The sequence below is a fragment of the Radiomyces spectabilis genome, assembly GCF_025331425.1.
Source record: "Radiomyces spectabilis strain NRRL 2753 chromosome Unknown BYT42scaffold_2, whole genome shotgun sequence".
NCBI classification, from domain to species: domain Eukaryota; kingdom Fungi; phylum Mucoromycota; class Mucoromycetes; order Mucorales; family Radiomycetaceae; genus Radiomyces; species Radiomyces spectabilis.
Genome location: NW_026251927.1, coordinates 853,611 through 875,996, shown reverse-complemented (window position 1 = coordinate 875,996; position 22,386 = coordinate 853,611). Strand labels below are relative to the sequence as shown.

At 42.5% G+C, this 22,386-nt stretch overlaps 5 protein-coding genes across 5 annotated transcripts; 4 read left to right on the top strand and 1 right to left on the bottom strand.

The window, feature by feature from the left end:
- Positions 1 to 838: 838 nt before the first annotated feature.
- Positions 839 to 3,894, top strand: BYT42DRAFT_555645 (fungal-specific transcription factor domain-containing protein). Its single transcript, XM_051566692.1, has 5 exons — positions 839 to 1,091; positions 1,152 to 1,312; positions 1,382 to 1,388; positions 1,473 to 3,745; positions 3,865 to 3,894. The coding sequence occupies exons 2-4, from the start codon at positions 1,307 to 1,309 to the stop codon at positions 3,578 to 3,580; spliced, it is 2,121 nt and encodes a 706-aa protein (XP_051427044.1). The 5' UTR covers positions 839 to 1,091; positions 1,152 to 1,306; the 3' UTR covers positions 3,581 to 3,745; positions 3,865 to 3,894.
- A 1,186-nt stretch (positions 3,895 to 5,080) lies between these two features.
- On the top strand, positions 5,081 to 7,466 carry BYT42DRAFT_182067 (Metallo-dependent phosphatase-like protein). The gene is made up of 8 exons (XM_051562421.1): positions 5,081 to 5,468; positions 5,586 to 5,719; positions 5,812 to 5,892; positions 5,962 to 6,069; positions 6,135 to 6,451; positions 6,545 to 6,672; positions 6,735 to 6,927; positions 7,001 to 7,466. The coding sequence occupies exons 1-8, from the start codon at positions 5,246 to 5,248 to the stop codon at positions 7,248 to 7,250; spliced, it is 1,434 nt and encodes a 477-aa protein (XP_051427043.1). The 5' UTR covers positions 5,081 to 5,245; the 3' UTR covers positions 7,251 to 7,466.
- A 645-nt stretch (positions 7,467 to 8,111) lies between these two features.
- On the bottom strand, positions 8,112 to 9,748 carry BYT42DRAFT_555640 (uncharacterized protein). Its single transcript, XM_051566691.1, has 6 exons — positions 9,642 to 9,748; positions 9,124 to 9,559; positions 8,755 to 9,039; positions 8,590 to 8,673; positions 8,491 to 8,508; positions 8,112 to 8,409 (listed from the first exon to the last, which is right to left on the bottom strand). Exons 1-6 carry the CDS (start codon positions 9,675 to 9,677, stop codon positions 8,252 to 8,254), a joined length of 1,017 nt encoding a protein of 338 aa, XP_051427042.1. The 5' UTR covers positions 9,678 to 9,748; the 3' UTR covers positions 8,112 to 8,251.
- A 3,819-nt stretch (positions 9,749 to 13,567) lies between these two features.
- On the top strand, positions 13,568 to 15,438 carry BYT42DRAFT_555636 (cytochrome P450; the record flags this gene model as incomplete). The annotated part of the gene is made up of 9 exons (XM_051566690.1): positions 13,568 to 13,648; positions 13,705 to 13,826; positions 13,900 to 14,040; positions 14,200 to 14,277; positions 14,306 to 14,518; positions 14,582 to 14,719; positions 14,784 to 14,903; positions 14,959 to 15,256; positions 15,320 to 15,438. The coding sequence occupies exons 3-9, from the start codon at positions 13,954 to 13,956 to the stop codon at positions 15,436 to 15,438; spliced, it is 1,053 nt and encodes a 350-aa protein (XP_051427041.1). The 5' UTR covers positions 13,568 to 13,648; positions 13,705 to 13,826; positions 13,900 to 13,953.
- A 4,474-nt stretch (positions 15,439 to 19,912) lies between these two features.
- On the top strand, positions 19,913 to 22,322 carry BYT42DRAFT_641631 (cytochrome P450; the record flags this gene model as incomplete). The annotated part of the gene is made up of 10 exons (XM_051572558.1): positions 19,913 to 20,158; positions 20,230 to 20,299; positions 20,355 to 20,476; positions 20,554 to 20,713; positions 20,772 to 21,103; positions 21,161 to 21,188; positions 21,248 to 21,306; positions 21,373 to 21,492; positions 21,549 to 21,846; positions 21,910 to 22,322. 10 exons carry the CDS (start codon positions 19,913 to 19,915, stop codon positions 22,017 to 22,019), a joined length of 1,545 nt encoding a protein of 514 aa, XP_051427040.1. The 3' UTR covers positions 22,020 to 22,322.
- Positions 22,323 to 22,386: the final 64 nt, after the last annotated feature.

Here is a 22,386-nt window from a genome sequence, read left to right as displayed (position 1 = left end):
AAATAGATTCTCTTGTGTAATATATTTTTAGATGGATTAGGGTAGCTTCAATGATTTTGTCATTATGTCTACATAGTGACTATGAGAGTCATTTGCTTTTCTCTATTGTATATTCAGCTTTACGTAATGTACCTCCGTCAGACCGTAATAATATGCCATTGCCCGTTTCACAAAGACAAAACAACGCAGCTCACTCTTCGGCAGAAAGAATCCCCTTCTGGAAGACTTTCATACTCCGTTTTTGTCATGGCTTGCTTGTCAGGCGTGGACTGGTGTCAAACATCATGTTCCGGATGGTAAAGGTATCATCATACTCAAGATCAACGACTTTAATAAGTTCCAAGTAAACAGTGATGATATTAATAGTTATCTTTGCTTTGTTTTTCCCTTCCAGGTGTGCTCCTGCTGTGGAAGAAGACTTTACAAAGGCTCAAAAGCTGGCAGAATGATCCTTCATTTTTCCGCAAGCTCAAGCGCGAGAATTGCAACCGACTTGAATGCAAGTCGAAATATTCGACTTTCTTGACCCATCGAGCTGGTGAATTGCTGATGAAGACAACGAGCAAATCCCCTACCCGCCAATTATCTTTGACCAATGTACATCAAGGTAAAAACATATTCCCAAAATGGCAATTTCCTTTTTTGACCACGTGGCTTTGGGGTCCCAACATTGCCTATGAATCCAGCTCCTGATGGAAAATAAGGCTGTGCAGAGATTCGATCGTCAAGGTCGTCAAGGCGAACAATTTGTGCGTATCGATACTTTTTTCTTTTTATAAATTAACTATGAACAACATGCACACTTTGTATGTTAAAAAGCGGATTAAATAAAGCGAGCAATGATAGTTAATCACTCTTTTTACCTTTGCTGACTTTTTCACCCCAAAAAATTGAGCACAAAAAAATCTAACAGCCAACAAGGATCGCCTTATGTTTCCCAGCGTCCAACAATATCGTTCATACATTTCCCGACCGATATTGCCGGCAGCGTCCCATCCGCTTTGATCATTTATTTTTTCACTCTACTATTCTTACCTGATCTGGACTTTCTCAAGTCAAAATGTTCGCTACTCTTGAATTGCCCATTCGAGGTATTTCCTTGCATTCTTAGTTCTCGTTTGATCGATGTGTTGACAATCAACAATTATTAGATGACAGCCGACATAAACGATTGAAAGTCGGCCGAGCTTGCCATCCTTGCCGAATGAAAAAAATAAAGGTATAACAACTATGCACTGGTCGTCACAGATTGAAGTGTAACTATTCTCATCAACTCATCGATTAGTGTGATGGCAAACAGCCTTGTATGCAAGTAAGTATTTCAGGTCAAACAAAAATAGTTACAAACGCATGCATTTGCTAATTATAAGCTCATACATAGTGTAAAGGTAACTTTGACAACCAATGAAATCCCATTTTCCAGGATAAGGGGGGAACGGTATATGTGCCTGGATACTGATAATATGCTGTAGCAAGGCGAAGAAAATGCATGTATCTCAAAAACACCGACGATACGTACATTAAGCTCGATCCTGTCACAGATTCTACTGCAGAATCCTTCATGCAGGAGATGAATGATCAAGCCCGTCGTCCCGACCCGCATGGACAGCATTATGTTTCGGCACCGTTGGAAGAAACGGTCTACATGGCCAATTCCTCCGACGCATTGTTTGCAAGTGCTTCACATCGAAGTACATCGTCACAACCGTTACAACCCAGCACCCGGCCCGATAAAATGGTGGAGCAATTAGCAGATAGTTTGGTCCGGCTGAGCCTCCATCAAGATACGTCCAAACTCGAGAACGATCATATGGCGCCATGGCGTAACTATGGCGAGTTTGTCCGGTGGTCGAACGAACCTTCATTACCAAAGTACTATACAGCCTCCATCGAAATGCCGCCGCGGCCTGCTCAGGAACAACTGCTTTGCATATTTTTCGAACACTGTCATCACATCTTACCCACTATTTCCCGGAGCATGTTCTACGATCAACTCGCTGTCAAAGGTCCTCTCATCTCCCCGCTGTTACTGAACATCATGTACGCTCATGCAGCCAAACATACCGATAACCCGGCTTATCGATCAAAACCAGACGATCCAGCATCACAAGGCGATCTCTTTTATCACCGGTCCCGACGTCTCGTAGATGATTTCTTGGATGTTCCTCGACTCAGTACTGTGATTGCACTGTTATACATGTCATCGTACGATTACTACGTGCCGCACCAGGGACAGTCGCGGATACGATCCAGTCGAGCGTGGATGTATAACGCAATGGCGGTTCGCATGTGCTTGGAATTAGGACTACACACCTCTAACTACAGCAGTCAAATGTCCCAATTTGACATTGAATTGCGAAAGAGAGTGATGTGGACATGTTATACAATGGATAAGCTGGAAAGTTGTGTCATGGAGCGCCCCTGGATGTTGCGATCCGAAGATATTGCACTGGATTTTCCTACACCTTTACCAGAAGATAGCCGAGAGGAACGATGCGTATTGGAAGGGTTTGCTCAATTGTGCCGGCTGATGATACTGATGGAGAAGATTCTGCATTTCTTCGCCTACGACATCAAGAATCGTCATACATGGACGCTGCAGGAAGAAGATCGAACTCTGCAATTTCTGGATGCTATATCGCAATGGCGGAACGCATTGCCGGAGGAGCTTCAATGGTCGCCGACATCGAATCAATTGCTGACATCCATGCCCACAGCATCTATCGTGACTAATCTCCATTTGGTGTCGTATGACCTGGAATTGTCGTTGGTGATGTGTTGTCGTTTCCAAAACGAGCAGCTTCATCGGCAGCAACGGCGATCTCTGGCTAATACCATCACGCATCTTGTGTCACTGACGGTTGGACATCATCGACTTATGTACACATTTACGCTGACCACCTTTTCCGGTATTTTTGCTGCCCTTACACATGCAGGGGACTTTGATCATCCGTCAATAGAAGTAGCCGAAGAGGCTAAAAGTCAGTTCCGCAAGAGTTTGGAGGATGTGCGAAAAATTGTCGAGACGATTCCTGTGCGTGATTTGCCAGGCTTTACACGATTGTTCGAACTGACACTGCAAACACCAGCAGCAGCAGCAGCAACATCGATGCCAATGAGTGGTTCAACGAAAATTTCGGCATCACCTGCCTATGCGAGTGCATTTTCAGCTATCAGCGATCTCTGTCATAACAGGAATGAGGAAACAGTGGACCACGTGCTGGGTCCTGCTATGGATCTGCTAAACGTAACGACTTCCGTCATCCATCCAACGACACCGGCGACTACCTCGGTATTTGCGCCCACGCTTCCGCCTGAACGACGGTCTTCACCTTTTGATAATGTGGTACAAGCACCATTTATGTTTGATTCGTCATGCCTGCATACCACTTCCGCACCATCAGCATCAGCGGTGGCGGCGGCGGCAGCAGCAGCTGCTGCTGCTGCCGCGGCAGTAGGCGCTGTTGGTGCTCCCATGACAACACCGACGGCACGACCGCTCAAAAATATCGAACCTGCCGATTACACGTTTGAACTCATTTCCGTCGCAGACGAATGGGCGCGATCGTTACCCTACTAAATTATTTCCCATCTTCCAGTCCATCGTCCGTGTTTATTTTTTTAATCCACAACTTATCTGTATATAGAGTCTAATTGCTAAAGTATAACAGAAAAATAAACACATCCATCGCTAAGCCAAACAGATGTGTGATGGATGACAAAACAAACAAAAATTCATGAGAAGGTTTGGATCTCCGCAGATTTATGATTCATGTTGCGCTCTCCTTGGAGATATCCGTTAATTTTTTTTTTTTTTTTTTTTTTTTGTTCTCTCGGATTTTTCGATCAATGGTTTCTGCATAGCAAGCACATGCAATGGCAAGGACATTGAGGTCTGACTAATACTGGTCGACAATAAAATGGAATAATTCACTCTTTACAGGTTTAGTAAAGACCCATATTCTTGGTTCCTGGATACTCGCAGAATATGATCTGAAAAGGAACCCATGGATGTTTGTTTTTCCCGTTAGGCGCCAAAGCCTATATTTCGCTAATAGAGTTTGTGTACCACGGCGGTTTGCATTGGAAAAAAAGGTTAGAGTATTTTGCAGGGATCTTTCGAGATTCACCGAAAAAGGAAAAATTTTCCATCGAGCCAAAATGTTTGATATACTTATAGGCCCGCCACAGGTTCTAAGAAATCATAACATTGGGATGGCGACAAACGAGCAGTTTTGCTATCATATCAATGGCATGCGCAAAACAGAAACAATGTAGAGAAGCTACTGAAAATTCATTGTCCCTGTATGTATGCAACTGTGTATATACTGTCATTCGATTTCTGGCTAATGTATTCATATGATTCCCAGCCAATGGAGCAAAAACGTGATGGTATCGCCTTAATTGAACCTGCAGTGACCAAAAAAAAAAAAAAAAAAATTTAAAGGAAAGGGCCTTTCGTTCTTTGCATAATAACGAAAACCGCAAAATGTGGGTGCAGATGTATTGTCTCGGATCCTCGTAGTTACAGGTCCTCCTATTACAAACGTTTCGAAACATTCGATGTGAGCCACACCAAGAGAGTAAGGTGGCTGCAAGTGCAGATAAACAGAAAAGTCAAAAAACGAACTGACTTTATCATCACGCTTTGCCAAGGCAACCACAACAACAAAAACCCCCTGGAGAACTGGCGCCAGTTTATTGATAACAAGGGAGATGGTTAGCCGCATATGCTGTATGGGGTGATGCGATTTTCATGGAGTATTCGAAAATGCTAAAACAAAAGGGCAGACTAACCCAGATGAATATTGATGGCAAGCGCCAATGGCTGTATATTGACCAAAAATCTTCCGTTGTATATCACTGTGTATTATTAGCCCTGAACGCATAAACGGCTATCATCCCCATGTCCACGTTCAGTAAGTTGAGAGAGATTCTCATTGCAGAATAGAGTGTGATGATGGTTCCTTTTTTCGGACACGGAAATCATCAGAGGAACAAGAAATCTAGCGGCTCAGCAGAGTTGGAGATCCGATAAAGTGGAATTCCCATCTTCCCATTGCATAAGTTCAGGGAGAAACAAACTTTTTTTTTTTTTTTTTGGTTCATTGCCTATATAAAGGCGCCGGCTTTTCCAAGCCCACATCACCGCCGAAAACAAACATTTGCCTCTTTTTTTTTATTCATCTACTTTCCATTTTTACTACAATTTATCACTAATTGAACTGATCTCTTGTTCACCAATATGCGTAATATCCCGGATATCTTACTACTCGTCTCCAGCATTCTTAATTCCGCTTCGTTCCTTACATCGCCACCTACCGCGCCACAGGATATCAGTGATCCTTCATTACCTGGACAACCTTCCGATTCGTCCCATTCATTACACCCACCACAACCTTTGCCATCGTTGGATGGATTTAATCCTACAAAATCCCATTTAACCGGACGTTTTATTCAAGTAACAGGTGAGAATCACCCAATAAAAGCAAACATACAAAAAAAGAAACGAAGTCCATCCAAAAATATCATGGCCGTAGAAAATAGAAATTCTAAATGCGCATTTTTTCTGTTGCGGTAATTAGATTTCCATTTGGATCCGACTTATCTGGAAGGCTCCGACCCATCTGAGCTTTGCCACAGAAAATCAAGTTATGCTGGCACAGTCGCTGGAAAATTTGGAGTTCTCGGTTCAAAATGTGATTCCCCTGTCGTACTGGTATGGATTTATCAGCCATTGAATGCTCCTACATATCTACATGTATTGTGTATCTCATCAAACGCACTTTTTTTTTGGTCCCTTGCATCTAGGTCGAATCAGCGTTTCAATTTATGAAAAAAAATTTATCTGATGTTGATTTCATCATGTATACTGGTGATTCCGCCCGCCATGTAAGTAGTAAAATCCATCATGATTTTGCCCTGTTGCCATTTCTAACAATATTATCGCTGATGATCCAGGATCGAGATAAAAGCGTGCAGCCACGCACTGCCGACGACGAACTGCAAGATCAGCGCGCCATTGTAAATTATTTCACCAAGACATTTGACTTCTCGCGCATCAAAATTGTAAGTATTTTGTATACGTGTGATCTTTGTCAATGTTCTATTTTTAATTTATCATGACATTGCAGTTTCCCACCATTGGCAATAATGATGTATACGACAATAACATTGTAGAATGGAAAGATCCGCAATTCGGCAAAGTCAAAGATCTTTGGAAACCTTTCGGCTTGAACCTGACCCAAGACTTCAACGATTTTGGCTATTTCGTGCAAGACATTGTCAAAGGCAAATTACGTGCCGTCAGCGTCAATACAATGGGTTTCCTCAAGAAGAACAAAAATGTCAGTGATTGCGATGATCCTAAAAGTCCCGGCGCTTTGCATCTTCAATGGTTAACCCAGGTGTTGGAAGATGCCCGTCGTCAAAATATCAAGACATACATCATGTAGGTTTATTGGAAACCGAATTGACGACGCTGTGCATTTTTTCCCTGAGATCGGTGTTTAACGTTCTTTTTTTATTATTATTATTGTTACAGTGCTCATGTACCACCAAACGGTAAAAAGGACCAGCCGCTGTTTCGCGACGTATGTTACACCGAGTATTACAAGCTGCTAGGAACCTATGCCGATACAATTTTGGGCCATTTTGCAGGTCACTTCAACAGTAAGTGCCTACCTGATTTTGATTGCCGGGTGTCACGAATTTAATCAGTTCCATCTACGTAGATGATATGTTAACGGCAGTTCTACGGCAACAAACTGATTACGTACATGCAGCAGCTGTCGGTTCCACAAGCACATTGGCTACCAATGAAGTGGAATTCAATAACTTTGTCACTGGTCTTTTCAATGCACCTTCTGTGGTTCCTGTGAATAATCCGGCTATCCGAGTCTACGAATATGAAACCAAGGGCGGCAAGTAAGTTGATGCCGGGTGCGACTATTTTTTTTTATCTTTTTTACTTATCACTGATTTTTTGTTCCTCTTTTAGATACCCTGTTGGTACCATCCGTGATTGGTATCAGTATTATGCGGATATCAATGAAGCCAACCAGAGCGGACAATTGACTTTTAGACTGGAATATCAAGCTTCCAAACTGTTTGGTGTCGATCACTTTGACGGTGATGGCCTCAAGGCTGTGTTTTTGAAATTAACACAAGACCAGATTGCACAGCAAGATTACAACAAGTTCGTCACAGTCAGCTCCGAGGGTGAAGTAGATGACGATGAAGACGACTAAATACGTTGGATTTTCATATGTTCTTCCATTTTATTATACCTTTCTTGCATACCTTGTACTGTACATTTGCTGTTCTATAGGAAAATTGAAGATCGAACCATAAACGATCATTCACGCCGTCCATGGATTCTCATTTTTTACTGTCGCTGTTATTCTTTCTTTTTTACCGGATTTATTTTTGTTTTCTCGGTTTAAAAGCACTGAAATGATAATTTCATGCATTGGGGAACATTTATTTTGGCAGAAAAATTACGACAACATACAAGTCATGCACTGCGCATATCATTTCTGCTCGGCACGGTTCATAAGGGCAGCAGTATCACAGGATATCACTTGTATCCGCCTTGTCATGGGCTCAACTCCTTGCAGAACTGATCTCTGCAGATCTGTAGGTCGGCTGCTGAGAGCACATATCTCCCTTTTTACAATTCATGAAACATCCAATGGCGCTCTTTCTCGATAAGACATGTGAGTTTGCACTGGATGTTAGCTTGGTTCAGCTCAAGCTCCAAAGCGTGGCTCAAAGGATGCAGCCCAATGCAAAATACAGCCACAGTGACGTTTTGCCTCGTGTTCATGTTGTCGTGTGCATAAAGACAAGGATAAATAAACACACATCGGCGTTTTGTTTATCTTCCGGTAGAAACACCTGCTGCAGCTGTCAATATGCGCTGTCTTTTCTCGTTGGTTTGACCGAGAAGCTTAAAAACAGGTTGTTTGCGGTCGTGTTGTTACGCTTCTGCATTAACGGATTGGATGTACACAAATTTGGAAGAAATCATAACAGCTGTAAATCAATGTTTACGCTGTATTTCCGCCTAGTTGCGTTGGTCTGCTACCATGCCAAATATGGATGCTTTGTCTGTTGATAATGATGATCGGAGGAAGAACAGCCAGGGAATGAACTGAGACAACCATTACCTTATTCACCTTGCATGTATTCTCTCTTTTTTTTTTATTGATACAAGATCTTCTCTCTACTCAAGATTGCATCCACTTATTTAGAGTTTTTCTGTAAGTTCAGGCACAGCCTTGAACAAATCGTCTACCAAGCCATAGTCGGCGACCTGGAAGATGGGTGCATCGGCGTCCTTATTGATAGCAACAATGACCTTGGAATCCTTCATACCCGCAAGATGCTGGATAGCGCCAGAAATACCTAAGGTAATAATTTAGAAAAAAAATTATCTGATCAGACTACCGGTTTCAAGTTTCCCACGGTCTTCTCATCTTTACTTACCGACAGCAATGTACAACTCTAATCAATAGGAGAAACGAAAAAATGGAGGTTGTGATCAATATCGCTTCCCTACTCACTGTATGCATAAATATCCCTTACCTGGAGCCACAATCTTGCCAGTTTGACCAACTTGCAATGAATTGTCGACGAAACCGGCATCGACAGCAGCACGAGAAGCACCCACTGCAAAACGAGACGGTGTGAGTCATCATTTTCGCATTTTACATATTCCGCTTGTTTTATTCTCACAAGCACGTGACTTACCAGCAGCGTTCATCTTGTCTGCCAAAGCATACAGTAACTTGAAGTTGTCGCCGTTCTTCATACCACGACCACCGCTAATAACACGACGAGCTGAACCGAGATCGGGACGATCCGACTTTTGAATCTCTTCGCTGAGCCATTGAGTCATAGCGGGTTTCTCGGCTTCAGGAGCAGCTTCCTGTTCCACCGATCCATCACCAGAAGCTTGGGCGGCTTCGAAAGCTGTTCCACGGACCGTGATGACTTTGACACCATCCTTGGACTTTACGGTAGCAATAGCATTACCTATGTCAAGGTAAAAAGAAGAAAGAATGTTTTCTGGTTATCCTATATGCTCATTATTTAGAGTCGTCAGAGGCGTGAACTTACCAGCATAAATAGGACGGACAAAAGTGTCGTCGCCTTCAACGCCTGTGATATCAGAAACAGCTGCGACGTCCATGAGAGCAGCAGCACGGGGCATAATGTTCTTGCCAACCGCAGTATGACCGGCAATCAAGTGAGTAAAGTTGTATTTTTTCTGGAGTTCAACGAGAAGGGGAGCCACGTCTTCAGGCAAAGCCTTGGCATAAGCAGCATCCGAAGCAGTGATAACCTTGGAGACACCGGCGTATTTCGCAATCTCTTTGGCCACGCTCTCAGGGGCATCACCAGCAACCAAGGCAGTAACTGATCCTCCGAGCTTGCTGGCTGCTGTGAGGGCATTCAAAGTCGCACCACCGATGGCCCCATCTTTATGTTCGACAAACAACAGAGCATTGGCGCCAGCGGCTGTTGCATAAAAGCGCTGAGCCAAAGGTCGTGTCTGAAACCGGCACACATAGAATGAAGCGAAAACTGGGTTAGAAAAAGTGTCATAGTAGCAGTTGTGTCAGAGCCTCCAATACCTTGAGAGCAATGCGTGCGGCGGTAGTGGTAAGCATGGTGTGAGCGTATATGGAAAAAGAAAAAAAAAAGTTACGGTCCCCACAATAAGCGCGTGAAAAAGTTCAATTTGAGGACGATGAAGCCCGATCGAATTTCGCAACGTCATCTTCATGTGACGATGTTTGTTGACGCTCCGCTGTGCAACTTATTTTTCGAGTTCATGTCATCATTTCGCGCGTCACAAAACAAATAGACACCATGCTGTTGCTGAGTGCCTCTATTTTCCCTCTCTTTCCGTTCTTCTTCATAAGGTATGTGTTTGTCTATTTTTTATAGGTCAACACTATTGCTGGCGCGTGTGTCTTACCTTATCAATAGCATGTCCGTTTCTCACGCGATCAACGCTACTACCAACTCGGTCATCCGTCCTCTTGAAGACTTTTGCATCTGAATGTCCTGCCGTCTCCATATTTCCGCAGGATGTGCTTCCTCAAATTAATCGAGAAACAAGAAGCCAAGTGTTGCTGTAAGTTCCTCCAGAAAGGGTCCATCGAGCCTGGTCAATTCTCCGTTGTTATTACGAATGCCATCGTGAAGGCAAATATGTGCCTCAGGCAAAGAAGCGTTGCACTCGTCCCTCCATGCGGTGTGGATGCACGGCTAGAATCACCGCCTCATCGTTCGATGCCGACGCTGGTATGTGAACGTGACTTACCATTGGAAGCAGGAGGGTCATCTCCCGGGTACTTTGGAGGACTTGCGTTCTGGTCCGCTCCACTCCACTCTTTCGAGATGGATTGACGAGCAGGTACTAATGCAATTTACCTGGGCGCAGATCAATTGGATGCTTCGTATTAACAACGATACATTGACGAAGGTAAATCATTTTCTTCGGCTTCAGTGTTATACGTTACACCTGTCGTGTAGATTTGGAATAGTGAGGCCCTCGAACCGGAAAGCTTTTTCCATCGGTTACATGCATATGTACAACGTCATCCAACGAATCTTGAAAAGAGTTCCCAACTTATGAGAAATATTCATGGAAGCTTGGCTTTATGGCGAAAAAGGTCGGGTGTGTTGGTTTTTCATGCAATTTGAAAGTATCATGGTGAATAGTTGGTAATTTGCTTTTATGAGTCAATGGCAGATTGAGGTCAGCGCACAGATTGGGTTATCTCTCTATGTTAGTAATGTCTTCCTCTTCCTAAACTAAATAAAATCTCAATTTTCAAACATTATCAAAAACAATACATTTATTCTGTGCATGAATGCTACGCGTTACTTCAAAAGTAAAGAAAAATCTGGTGCAGAGAAAGACGTGTCCCTTTCCCCTCTTTCTCTTCACAGTCAACTCTTCTAATTATCTACTTGTGATGCAGTTTTTTTGAGGCGAATACGAGATAAAGAAAAGCCTGGCGCTTCATGGCTGACCTACACTTACCTTCTACTTCTGGGTCGGAAGCGGATGTATACTTTCTGTTTCTGGGAACATCTTTTGATATCCATATTGCAGGATCTGTGAAAATGATGTTCCTGGCTCAACGCAGATATATGCGTGGCCCAATAATGCTCAGCACTAGTAATACATTACCATTGCAGCGACTCCAGTACCGTGGGGAAATACAGCCACCCGTGACATGCCTACCTACCAGTCACTATGAACGTGGTTGTGACTATTGTTTAGCGTGTCTTGGAAAAGGTGCATATGTTCTGTGAACGATGGATTTGATTCATGAGAAAACTAGATCGACTCGACGGATGAGATATCCGAACGTTGCTCAGTAATTTTCGGTGTTCGTATTGGGCAACGGCCTGTATTCGTTGCTTCGCATAGAGATAACTGATCTCTTCAAGACTGACTTCATATGAAACCGGACTTGCGTCCTCAAAAAAGGAGCACACACCAGCTATGTCAGAAACTACTGTGATATACAGTATGAGAGAATTTGAACAAAATGAGACAATGAGAATCTTTTGAGACTGTTTGATTTCTTTATTTCGATTAATGTGATCTGCTTGTTTATACTTTAGCCTTGAGTAGGAATAATAACTATATATCAGTGAGCAGTCCTGGGTTATAAGATGTATGGAAGGATCTACATGCTGTGAGATGTGAGCGTGACCCGTGTGAAGTGATCTCGGTGACAGATCCAAGTTATGGATGGAGAGGCTCAATCAGTGTTCAAATAGAGAAGCTCACCCAGAATGGAAACTCGTCTTAATCCTGACCTTTCTTGTTTGGGAACACCAGTATAGGATGGATGATACGACAAATAGTGGATATACCACAACTACTAAAAGAGTAAGACGCTTACCGGATCTTGTTTTGAGCATGTCTTGGTGTCCCAATGGGCCGGTTCGGTGTACTTTTTGCATAGGATCCGTCGCGTCAAACTCCATTGTTGGGGTCGATCTCCCCCACTGTCTGCGACGGCCTCTGTCTTTGCAATATTCATATCCATTTTCTTTTCATGAAGAATAATCGTTTATGCGTAAATATATTGATAGGATTGTCGGAGGAAGATAAGAGACTCAATTGTGGCTACTTATTGTGCTCTTTGACATTGATCTGCTGAGCTAAAACATTGATGGTCACCAGGCAAGCCGAAACAGTAGTCATAGTGCATGTGAGCCATCCTATTTAACGCCTTCTCTTCCCTTTTTCTTTTAACTCCACTTTTCAACATTGTAACGTTTTTTTTTTCTTTTACACGTCTCTGTTCATCCAATAGATGATGAACGCCGCCGAAAAGCAATACACACCCGTGTCGATCCGGAATCTCAAATATATGACAATTCGCAAAATTAAGTTGTCAACTTGTTTAAACCCTGCTTATAGTTCACTAAGGGAAAGCTTTGTTTTTTTACATTGTACGTTACTTGGATAATTGATACTCAATAACTTTTTATCTAGCAACTTTTCAGGACATTGGCAGAGAATCATGCTGTATTACGAAGAGACGCGAGTAATTTCGCCCTGCTTCACGCCCTTACAACAAAGTAGTCGGGACCAAAGAGCCATGCAAACAAAAGCTGGAATGGGGTTTTTCGCGATTGGCCAGGATGCCACCTTCAGGGGTAAACTGAAAAACAGTGCATAAGGTATCATATCTTGCTGTTTTGCTTCTTCCAAATCTCACGCATATGCACAGGAAAAAATTACAGGCTTGTCTTCATGCTGCTGCACTTGCAAGAAAAACCCGAGGTTGAGACGCTGATATCAGTAGAACTAAACGAGACAACGTACTATAAGGACCCCTGGATTATCCGGGATCAGCCATTTTCCTCCTGCACTGCTTTCTTGTCATAGATTACGGCGTTTTTTCATTAGATGTTTTATCATATTCGACAGTTTTAGGTCGTTATCTTTCTACACAAAGCGGACTCGTGATCATTATATGCGATGATGCTGCGGAGAAAAACAAAATGGACTATTGCAAAACTGCAGAGAAACTATAACAACGTTTATCTATTTAGTGGATCTTTTTTCTTGCAATGGCTAAATTAGTTCCCCTTTCTGACCGTGTCACTTGGTGTTTATACGACGTCAACTCTGAAGCGCCTCAAAGATCCTTTAATTCTAAACAATTTGAGTTTTTCCAAAGCTCAACCCTTTGTTTTTCTTCTCCCATATTCTTTTTCTTCGTCGAATGGATTCCAACCGGATTATCAAATACTTTGACAAACCATCCAAGTGGTCCTATCTGAGCGCTGCAGTGGCTCTTTTCGTTACTTTCAAAGTGTATAAAATTTTTCTTGTCCCATCAAAATTGTGCCACATACCTGTACCTTATTGGTGCATGATCAAAGCTTTCTTGCTGCAAAAGTCACCGCAAGAATGCTTCGAACAGCTCACTTTGCCAATCATTCAGCGGTCAAACGGCATCTACTTGGTATAACAAAAAATTAAAGAAGGTTGTTGGAAGCGGCATGTCATTGATGGCTGATTCACTATAGAACAAAGTACCTTTCGAATGGACCGTTTATATTGCAGATCCAATAGCGGCTAAAACCTTACTTAACACAAGTAAGATGATGCAGCATGGTATCAACCGCCTGAAGTATCATTAAAAAGATATACAGGAGATATCCCCAAAGACCAATCCGTTTTCCACAAACTTGCAGATTCAACGCCTAGTGTCAGGCTTTTTGGTTACGAAAATCTCCCGCTTAGCAACGGCATTACATGGAAGAAGCAACGAAAGGTAAGACGACGATTATGAGTCACGAGTGGGTGACCAAGGGAACCGGAGTTAACATGCAAAATGGGCCCTTAAGCTGCTACATCCGGCTTTCAGTCGAGCTGTGCCGACGGACGTTTTCGGAAAAGTGATGCTCCGAGTCTACAACAACATAAACAACTATGCGGGAAATCCTGTCAAAATTCTGCAGCTGATGCGATTGATGAGTTTGGATGGAGTTGGATTGGCATTTTTTTGGTACACATGACGCAAAAAAAAAAAAAAAAAAAAAAAAAAAAAAAAATAACAAAAAAAATAACAAAAAAGAAAAGAAGAAGAAAAAACTCTTCCGTCGAGGAGAGTCTAAAATAATCCGTTTCCAGGACTTGATTTCCAGGCGTTGGACGGAAAGGAATCAGAATGGACCGCGTTACAGCATGACTTACTTACTGCATTAATTGATCCCGTTCAATACGTATTTCCAGGCATAAATTTCCTTGCAGCAAAGATTTTTTCCTCATCTGAAATCAAGCAACAACGCCATCGATGTCCTCAATCAATACCTCCTAAGCAAAGCACACAAGCGACGATCTATGCTTCAAACACAACAACAGCAACAACTTGGAAGCGAGCCCGAGAATGAGAAAGACGTTCTCACACTGATGGTAGAGGCGGAAATGAAGGATGAAGAGGCTCACCCATTGGAAGAACTAAGGGTATGTTATTGAAGCAAGCCGATGTGGTCTGAAATGTAAAACTGACATGCTATTTGATGCCAGGCAAATGCGGTCATCCTTTTCGGAGCCGGTAATATCATTTTGTATGAGCTTAATTTCGACCCCACCCATTCATTGCTTCTTGTCCAGGGTACGAAGTTGCAGGTCGCGTTCTGCATTTATCATTTGGCCGCTCACAAAGTGTGTCTTTTGCAACCATGGAAATATTTGTCTATGCTGATTTTTCTCACCTATTGGATCTTAGGATATTCAAGACAAAGCTCGTCGGGAAGTACTTGACATGCTTGGAGATGAACCAAAGGATGTTATTCCTACCTTTGCCGAAACCCAAAATATGGAATATATCCACATGATCGCAAAAGAAGTAAATTTTCTGAAACTTTCCTTCGTTTACTCAGCTCTCTAATATGCTTTCCTAGACATTGCGAATAAGCCCACCGGCAGATACCATCTGGCCTCGAATAACTCAAGAAGACGCCTACATTGGTGATACCTTCATTCCCAAAGGCACCAAGATTAGCATTGATATACATGCTCTTCAAAATCGTCCGGATATCTGGGATCAACCAGCCGAATTTAGGCCGGAGCGATTTGCAAAAATTGATGAACATGATCAGCATGAAGGCATGACATGGATTCCTTTCAGCAGCGGCAATCGTAAATGTATTGCTACCAAGTACGTAATGACGCAACTAATTGTGTGCTTGGCAATGTTATGTAAGTGTTACTGGATGTATAACCCACCTACAAACGATGATTAACTTGTCTTGGTTATGATAGTACGAAAATACGAATGGGATCTTCCCGAAGATTCACCATACCGCGGCGGTATTATCTATGAAACGGTATACAGCACATTCCCCGCATCTCTTACTATTAATTTCAACGCACGCTACTGATTACATCGAAGACGTGCGGTGTACTATGTTTATACGATGATCATCCAAAGAGCGTTCTAATTATGCGTACATTATGCGTGCAATAAAATGGCTATTGACGACCGAGGAAGGTTCCCCGAGTTTATTGGGACAACCGATTGTTAAAGCAGTGTTAAATAGAAAATCTTACCTTCTCGAGTAGCTGAATGCAGTCCTTTTGGGTATATTCACGGCTTGTTCATATTATCACCCTGACTGGGGGTTTTCATGACTCAACAATTAACCAGCTAGAAAGGTTCGGCAAAGTATGTATGCATCCATCCTCGCATTGATATTGATATTGATATTGATACTGTATATTAAAAATCTTTGGGAGTTATGCAAGTTAAATCATTTGCACGGTTTCTGATTGGCTAAAAAGCAAAAACAATACATTTGATTGGGCACAACTGTGTAAAAAACCTGTCTCGGCTGCAGAAAGCGTTCATCGGTTACTTTCATTTCGCACTCTGAATATCCCAACACTCAACGCCTGGCCATCCATTTGGAAAATGAGCAAATTGTGCAATTTTCCGAAGATGATAATCCTCAAATAGTGGCAGAACGTGCTCATGACACAACTTTGACAGCATGGTTTGCCAAAAACAGAACGGATCCTCAAGCCCGAGCCGACTTTACCCTGATTTCCCATCGCAATACGTATATCACCAAAGAACACGGACACGGAGAAGACGTCAACGACGCTTTGGCGGTACGATCGGCCGGATGTACGCTGTGTCACCAAGGCAATCCGAAAAATATTATTTAAGGATGATGTTGTATAACATCCCAGGTGCGCAAAGTTTCCAAGGTCTTCGCATAATTAACGGCGTCATCATGCCAACTTTCCAGGCTGCAGCACGACAGCTTGGACTGCTCTCAGATGACAGCGAATGACAACTTGCTCTTCAAGAAGCATCAACTTATCAGATGTCATCTACTTCGAAGACTATTTGCAACTATAATCAATTTCTGTGAGCCTACCAACCCCTTTTCCCTGTGGATGCAATTCTGTGATCATTTAGCGGAAGATTATGCTTATATCTGGAAAACACAAGAGGGAAACAGGGCAATAGAGCCATCACAGGCTGTGTACAATCGTGCGTTGTTGGAGATTGAAAACCTATTGAGCACACTATCGAGATCACTGACTGATTTTGATGGCTTTGTCGTTCCACGTCGTCAAGATGCATTTCAAGCAATCATCACCGAAAATCAACCAGACTAAATAGAGAACAAATAGCCATTATTGCAGAAGTTATGAGCGAGCCAGAACCACATTATGAATTCAATACGAGCCAGCAGGCTGTTTTTGATGCTGTCATAGAAGCTACTACCAGGGGTACCGATCACTCATCATCCAGATTATATTTCGTCGATGGTCCAGGGGGGACAGGGAAAACTTTCCTATTTAATGCCCTTTTATCTGCCATTCGTCGAACAAACAATGTTGCTCTAGCAGTGGCGTCAAGCGGAACAGCTTCTTTACTGCTTCGCGGTGGCCGAACCGCACATTGTTTGGAATTCCATTGAAAGTTGATCAACGCACAATGTGTCGAATAACGCCGCAGTCGCCAGCAGATCTGTTATTGCAGTAAACACAGTTAATCGTATGGGATGAGGCAACCATGGTCAGCCGACATCTTATAGAAGGTGTCAATCGCACTCTTCAAGACGTAATGAAGATGGTAAATCCGGCTCTTCAGCATGTGCCTTTTGGTGGTAAATTGATTGTTTTTGGCGGCGATTTCCGTCAAGTTCTTCCAGTTATCCCCAAAGCAACCAGGCCCTAAATTGCTGAACAATGTCTAAACAGAGCCTCTTTCTGGCCATCTGTGGGGGTTCTTCGATTAACGACAAACATGCGTGTAGAACAAGCTCGCTTAAGCAGTGGTGTGGATGCTAGCATATTGGATCAATTCGCCTCTTATCTTTTGCGCAATGGTAGTGGAAGGGAACCGTACACAAATGGGAACTTGGTGTTACTTCCCACCAGAGATGCTGGTGCCTTCTTCCAATGTCAAAGATCTGGTATATCAGTATATGGCCAATCTTTATCAGAAATGCTCTCGAGAGAATTCTTAATAAGCCGTGCCATCTTGCTCCAAAAAACAGACATGTGGCCTTTTTCAATGAGAAGGTGATGAACAGTTTCCCTGGAGATGTCTGCGAACACAAAAGTGCTGACAGCATGGACACAGAGGAATATCAACTGGAGCAAACTAATGTAATCTTGAACTCTATAAATTCAGCCAATTCAAGCGCGGAGTTTGACTATAACCTATCACAAAATGAGCAATCGATCCAACCTCCTCTTTAATCAAGTTTGTCTCGCTTTCCTCAGAGCAACATCCCAACTACACATCCAAAGAACCAAACTTTTTATCTTCCAACCATGCCTCGCTGCCCATTCACGATATTAGACGAAACAATCAGCAGCAAGGTGCCGTTTGCGCCAGTTGTGGTCAAACAGAGCATCGTCGTCTTTCAAATAAAAATGTGAGTGGAGCTCTTTTTGAAGAAAGGTGGTTAATGATACGACTGGCGTCTTTGTAGCATCATTTAATTTGGGTTTTCTGTCAGTTATACGGGTCATTTATACCTTTCATTCTCTTTCGATTTTCAATGAATCGAATAATACATAAGCAGACGTTCTTCGATCTATAAATTCATGCATCAGTAGGGTGACTATTGTTTCATCCATGGGAAATCATTATAGTTTTGTCTTCAATTTCATCTCTCTTCCTGTGTGCTTGATAAACCCTCACTACCATTGTATCAAGATCCCATCCGCATTCATCATCCAGACCATTCTTATCCCAGTGTATCAAACTTGGTTAAATCGACTACCATCCTCAAAAAGGTAAGCGTCGAGTGGTCTACCATCGATTTTGCTCCGGCAAAACAGACTTGCCTCTTTTTTTTTCATCTCTTCCGGCTTCCGGTTTTTTCCGTCTTCTTTTCTCCTAACAAGTTCTGTATGCTACAACTTGACTTTCTCTCGCCATCCATCCATCCATCTGGCGAAACCGGATGACGTCAAAGGCCATCGTCGGTGGTGTGACTTCTTGTTCATCGGAAAAACGCTTACGTGTCCTCTTCATGTTCCTCTCCTTTGGATTGCTTCTCATGATATGGTATTCAAGATGTCTCCCCGATTATTGTATCTTGTAGTTTGTATTTTGTATTTTATATTCATGTACATATTCTTTTCGCAGTCTTTTCCTCTTTTTTCTCACAGGTTTTTTTAGGAGGCTTTTACTGACGCGACCATTGTTTTTTTTTATCATCATGCACTTTATTTTTATTTCTTTTTATTCGGGGGACTCTCGATATCTGGAATCCAACTCGAAATTACCGTCACTTCTGCCCACGTCAATATTTTTTGCCTGCTCAAACTGACACCACCGATCCATTGCTTAACTGTCCCTGGGAGCAATTCTATTGTCCGCATCGATGAAGAAGCTTACCTGGCGGTCCGTACCATCTTTCTTTTTTCCGGTATACCATTTGGTTCAAAGGCAAGTCCAATTTCTTTTCCTTTGCTATGATGTAATGAACGTATACTGATTCAAATTTTTTCAATGTCATATAATCCAAGTCATGTCAAGCGATCAATGGCTTTTGCAAACTCAAATAACAAAGGTAAAATATCTTGACGAAAATTTGAATCAATCAAAGAGCTTACTAACTCATTTTTTTAAATACCCAACATACCCACACATCTTTCTAGATCTATCATAGCCTGGGCGGGATGGAACTGAGGGGGTCAATCAGTGCTGCCCTGCGCGTGTTCAGAAACAAATCACGTTGCAACGTATGCCATAAGGTTGTCATTAATATACCGAAGTTCCGTCAAGAGTTCTCGCCCAGGTTATGCCGTGTATGCGTTAGGCTTTTTGTCTGACGAAAGTCGCTCAATGTAAGAGGGCGGCCTCCGGTGGCAGGTGGCATCCATTGCACAGCGGGTGTACGGCTTGTTAACGAATAGAAAATATCACTTATAAATACTATCTAGGGCGGGAACATCGGATTTGACAGCATATGTTTTAAAGTATACTTTTGCTTATAGTCCGCTTTCTCTTAATAGATCACGGCGTTTTTTCATTTGGTTTGTCATCACTTGTGTCAGTTTCAGGTCACTATCTTTTTACTCAAAGCCAACTCCTGTCAACATATGCGATGATGTTAAGAAGATAAAAACAAAACAGTTGACTAGGGCAAAAATGCAGAGAAACAGAAACACCGTTTGTCTTTCAGTATTACTTTCGGATACTTTTTTTTTTGCCAACGCAAAACGAGTGTCCATTTCTGACCATGTCACTTGATCTGATACGCTGTCACAACGACGTCAACTCTAAAGCGTCTCAGGGATTTTCAAGTTTAAACAACTTTCATTTTTCCCAAAGCTCGACCCCTTGTTTTTTCTTCTCCCATATTCTTTTTTTTTCGTCGAATGGATTCCAGCCGGATTATCAAATACTTTGACAAACCACGCAAGTGGTCCTATCTGAGCGCCGCCGTGACTCTTTTCCTTACTTTCAAAGTGTATAAAATTTTTCGTGTCCCATCCAACTTGCGTCACATACCTGCCGTACCTTATTGGTGCATGATAAAAGCTTTCTTGTCGCAAAAGTCGCCGCAAGAACGCTTCGAACAGCTCACTTTGCCAATCATTCAAAGGTCAAAGGGCATTTACTTGGTATAAAAAAAAGATTAATTAAGGAAAAGCTGTTGGACGCTGCATGTAATTGACGCCTATATTCACGTTAGAACAAAGTACCTTTCGAATGGACCGTTTATGTTGCAGATCCAATAGCGGCTAAAACCATACTTAACACAAGTAAGATGATGCAGTATCCTATCAACCGCTTCAAATATCATTAAAGGGTACACAGGAGATATTCCCAAGGACCAATCTGTTTTCCATAAGCTTGCGGACTCAACACCTGTTGTCAGGCTTTTTGGTCATGAAAATCTCCCGCTTAGCAATGGGATTACATGGAAGAAGCAACGAAAGGTAAGAAGAAGATGATTAATCACAAGTGGAAAATCGATCAGCAGAATCGACGGTAATAGGCTAGATGGGCTCTTTAGCTGATAAATCCGGCTTTCAGCCGAGCTGTGCCGACGGACGCTTTGGGAAACGTGATGCTCCGAGTCTACAAAAACATAGACAACTATGACGGAAATCGTGTCGAGGTTCTGCAACTGATGCGCTTGATGAGTTTGGATGGAGCCGGATTGGCATTCTTTGGTACATATGACACGACAAAAAGCCTCCCGAGGAGCATTTAAAATAATCCATTGTTCAGGACTTGATTTCCAGGCGTTGGATGGAAAGGAAGCAGAGTGGACCGCATTACAGCGTGAGCTGCTCAATGCATTAATTGATCCCGTTCAATACGTATTTCCAGGCATGAGTTTCCTTGCATCAAAGATTTTTCCTCATCTAAAATCAAGCAACGACGCCATCGATGTCCTCAATCAACTCATTTTAAAGAAAGCACACGAGAGACGATCTATGCTTCAAACACAGCAACCAGAACAAAGTGGAAGCACGCCAAACAGTGAGATAGACGCTCTCACACTGATGGTAGAGGCAGAAATGAAGGATGAAGAGGCTTGTCCAATGGAAGAATTAAGAGTATGCTATTGAAGGCGATATGATGTGAAATGTATAACTGACATATCTTGATACTAGGCAAACACGGCCATCCTTTTCGTAGCCGGTAATATTTTTTTGTGTGAGCTTTATTTCAGCATCACCCATTCGTTGTTCCTTGTACAGGATACGAAGTAATATGTCACGCTATCGCGTTTTCTATTTATCATTTGGCCGCTCACAAAGTGAGTCTTGTAACATTTTGAACACATTTGTGTACGCTGATTTTGGGCTCCTACATCCGATTTTAGGGTATTCAGGACAAAGCTCGTAGGGAAGTACTTGGCATACTTGGAGATGAACCAAAGGATGTTATTCCTACCTTTGCCGAAACCCAAAATATGGAATATATCCACATGATCGCAAAAGAAGTAAGTTTCCTAAATTGTAGTCTATGAACTCTAGCCTCTAATATCTGATTTCCAAGACATTGCGAATAAGTCCGCCGGCAGATACCATCTGGCCTCGAGTAACTCAAGAAGACACATATATCTGTGACACCTTCATTCCCAAAGGCACCAGTATTAGCATTGATATGCACGCTCTTCAAAACCGTCCGGACATCTGGGACCAACCAGCCGAATTTAGGCCGGAGCGCTTTGCAAAAAATGGTGAACATGATCAGCATGAAGGCTTGACATGGATTCCTTTCAGCAGCGGCGATCGTAAATGTATTGCTACCAAATATGTAATGACGCAACTAATTGTGTGCCTGGCAATGTTATGTAAGTGCTGTCCGGATGCATTCCCACTTAGACGAATAATATTAACTTGACTTGCTATGGTAGTACGGAAATACGAATGGAGTGTTCCCGAAGATTCGCCACATCCTGCCTCTGACACGCTATTCAGCACATTCCCCGCATCTTTTGCTATTAATTTCAGCGCACGCTACTGAAAATAAAGCCATGCGGTGAACAATGGCTCTGACAAGATGTTTACTTTAAGCTTCCGAATCCAATAAAACCATTTAATCAATGACCAAGAAAGGTCGCCCAGCTTCATTGGGAGAGCCGGCTGCTGAAGCAATGTCCGTTAGAAGGTCTTCCCTTCTCGTTCGAGTAGTTGAATACAGTCACTGTGGTAATTCACTGCTTGTTTGTAATTATCCATTATTGGCTCTTGACCAACAACTAACAAGCTAGAAAGTCTCGAAAAAGGATGATGCATTTATCACACGTGCCTCGCATCATAAATAAACAAGGAGGTAATTTTTTCTCCAAATCATTTGACTCGATTCCGCAACAAAGAGTCATCGGTGTGCG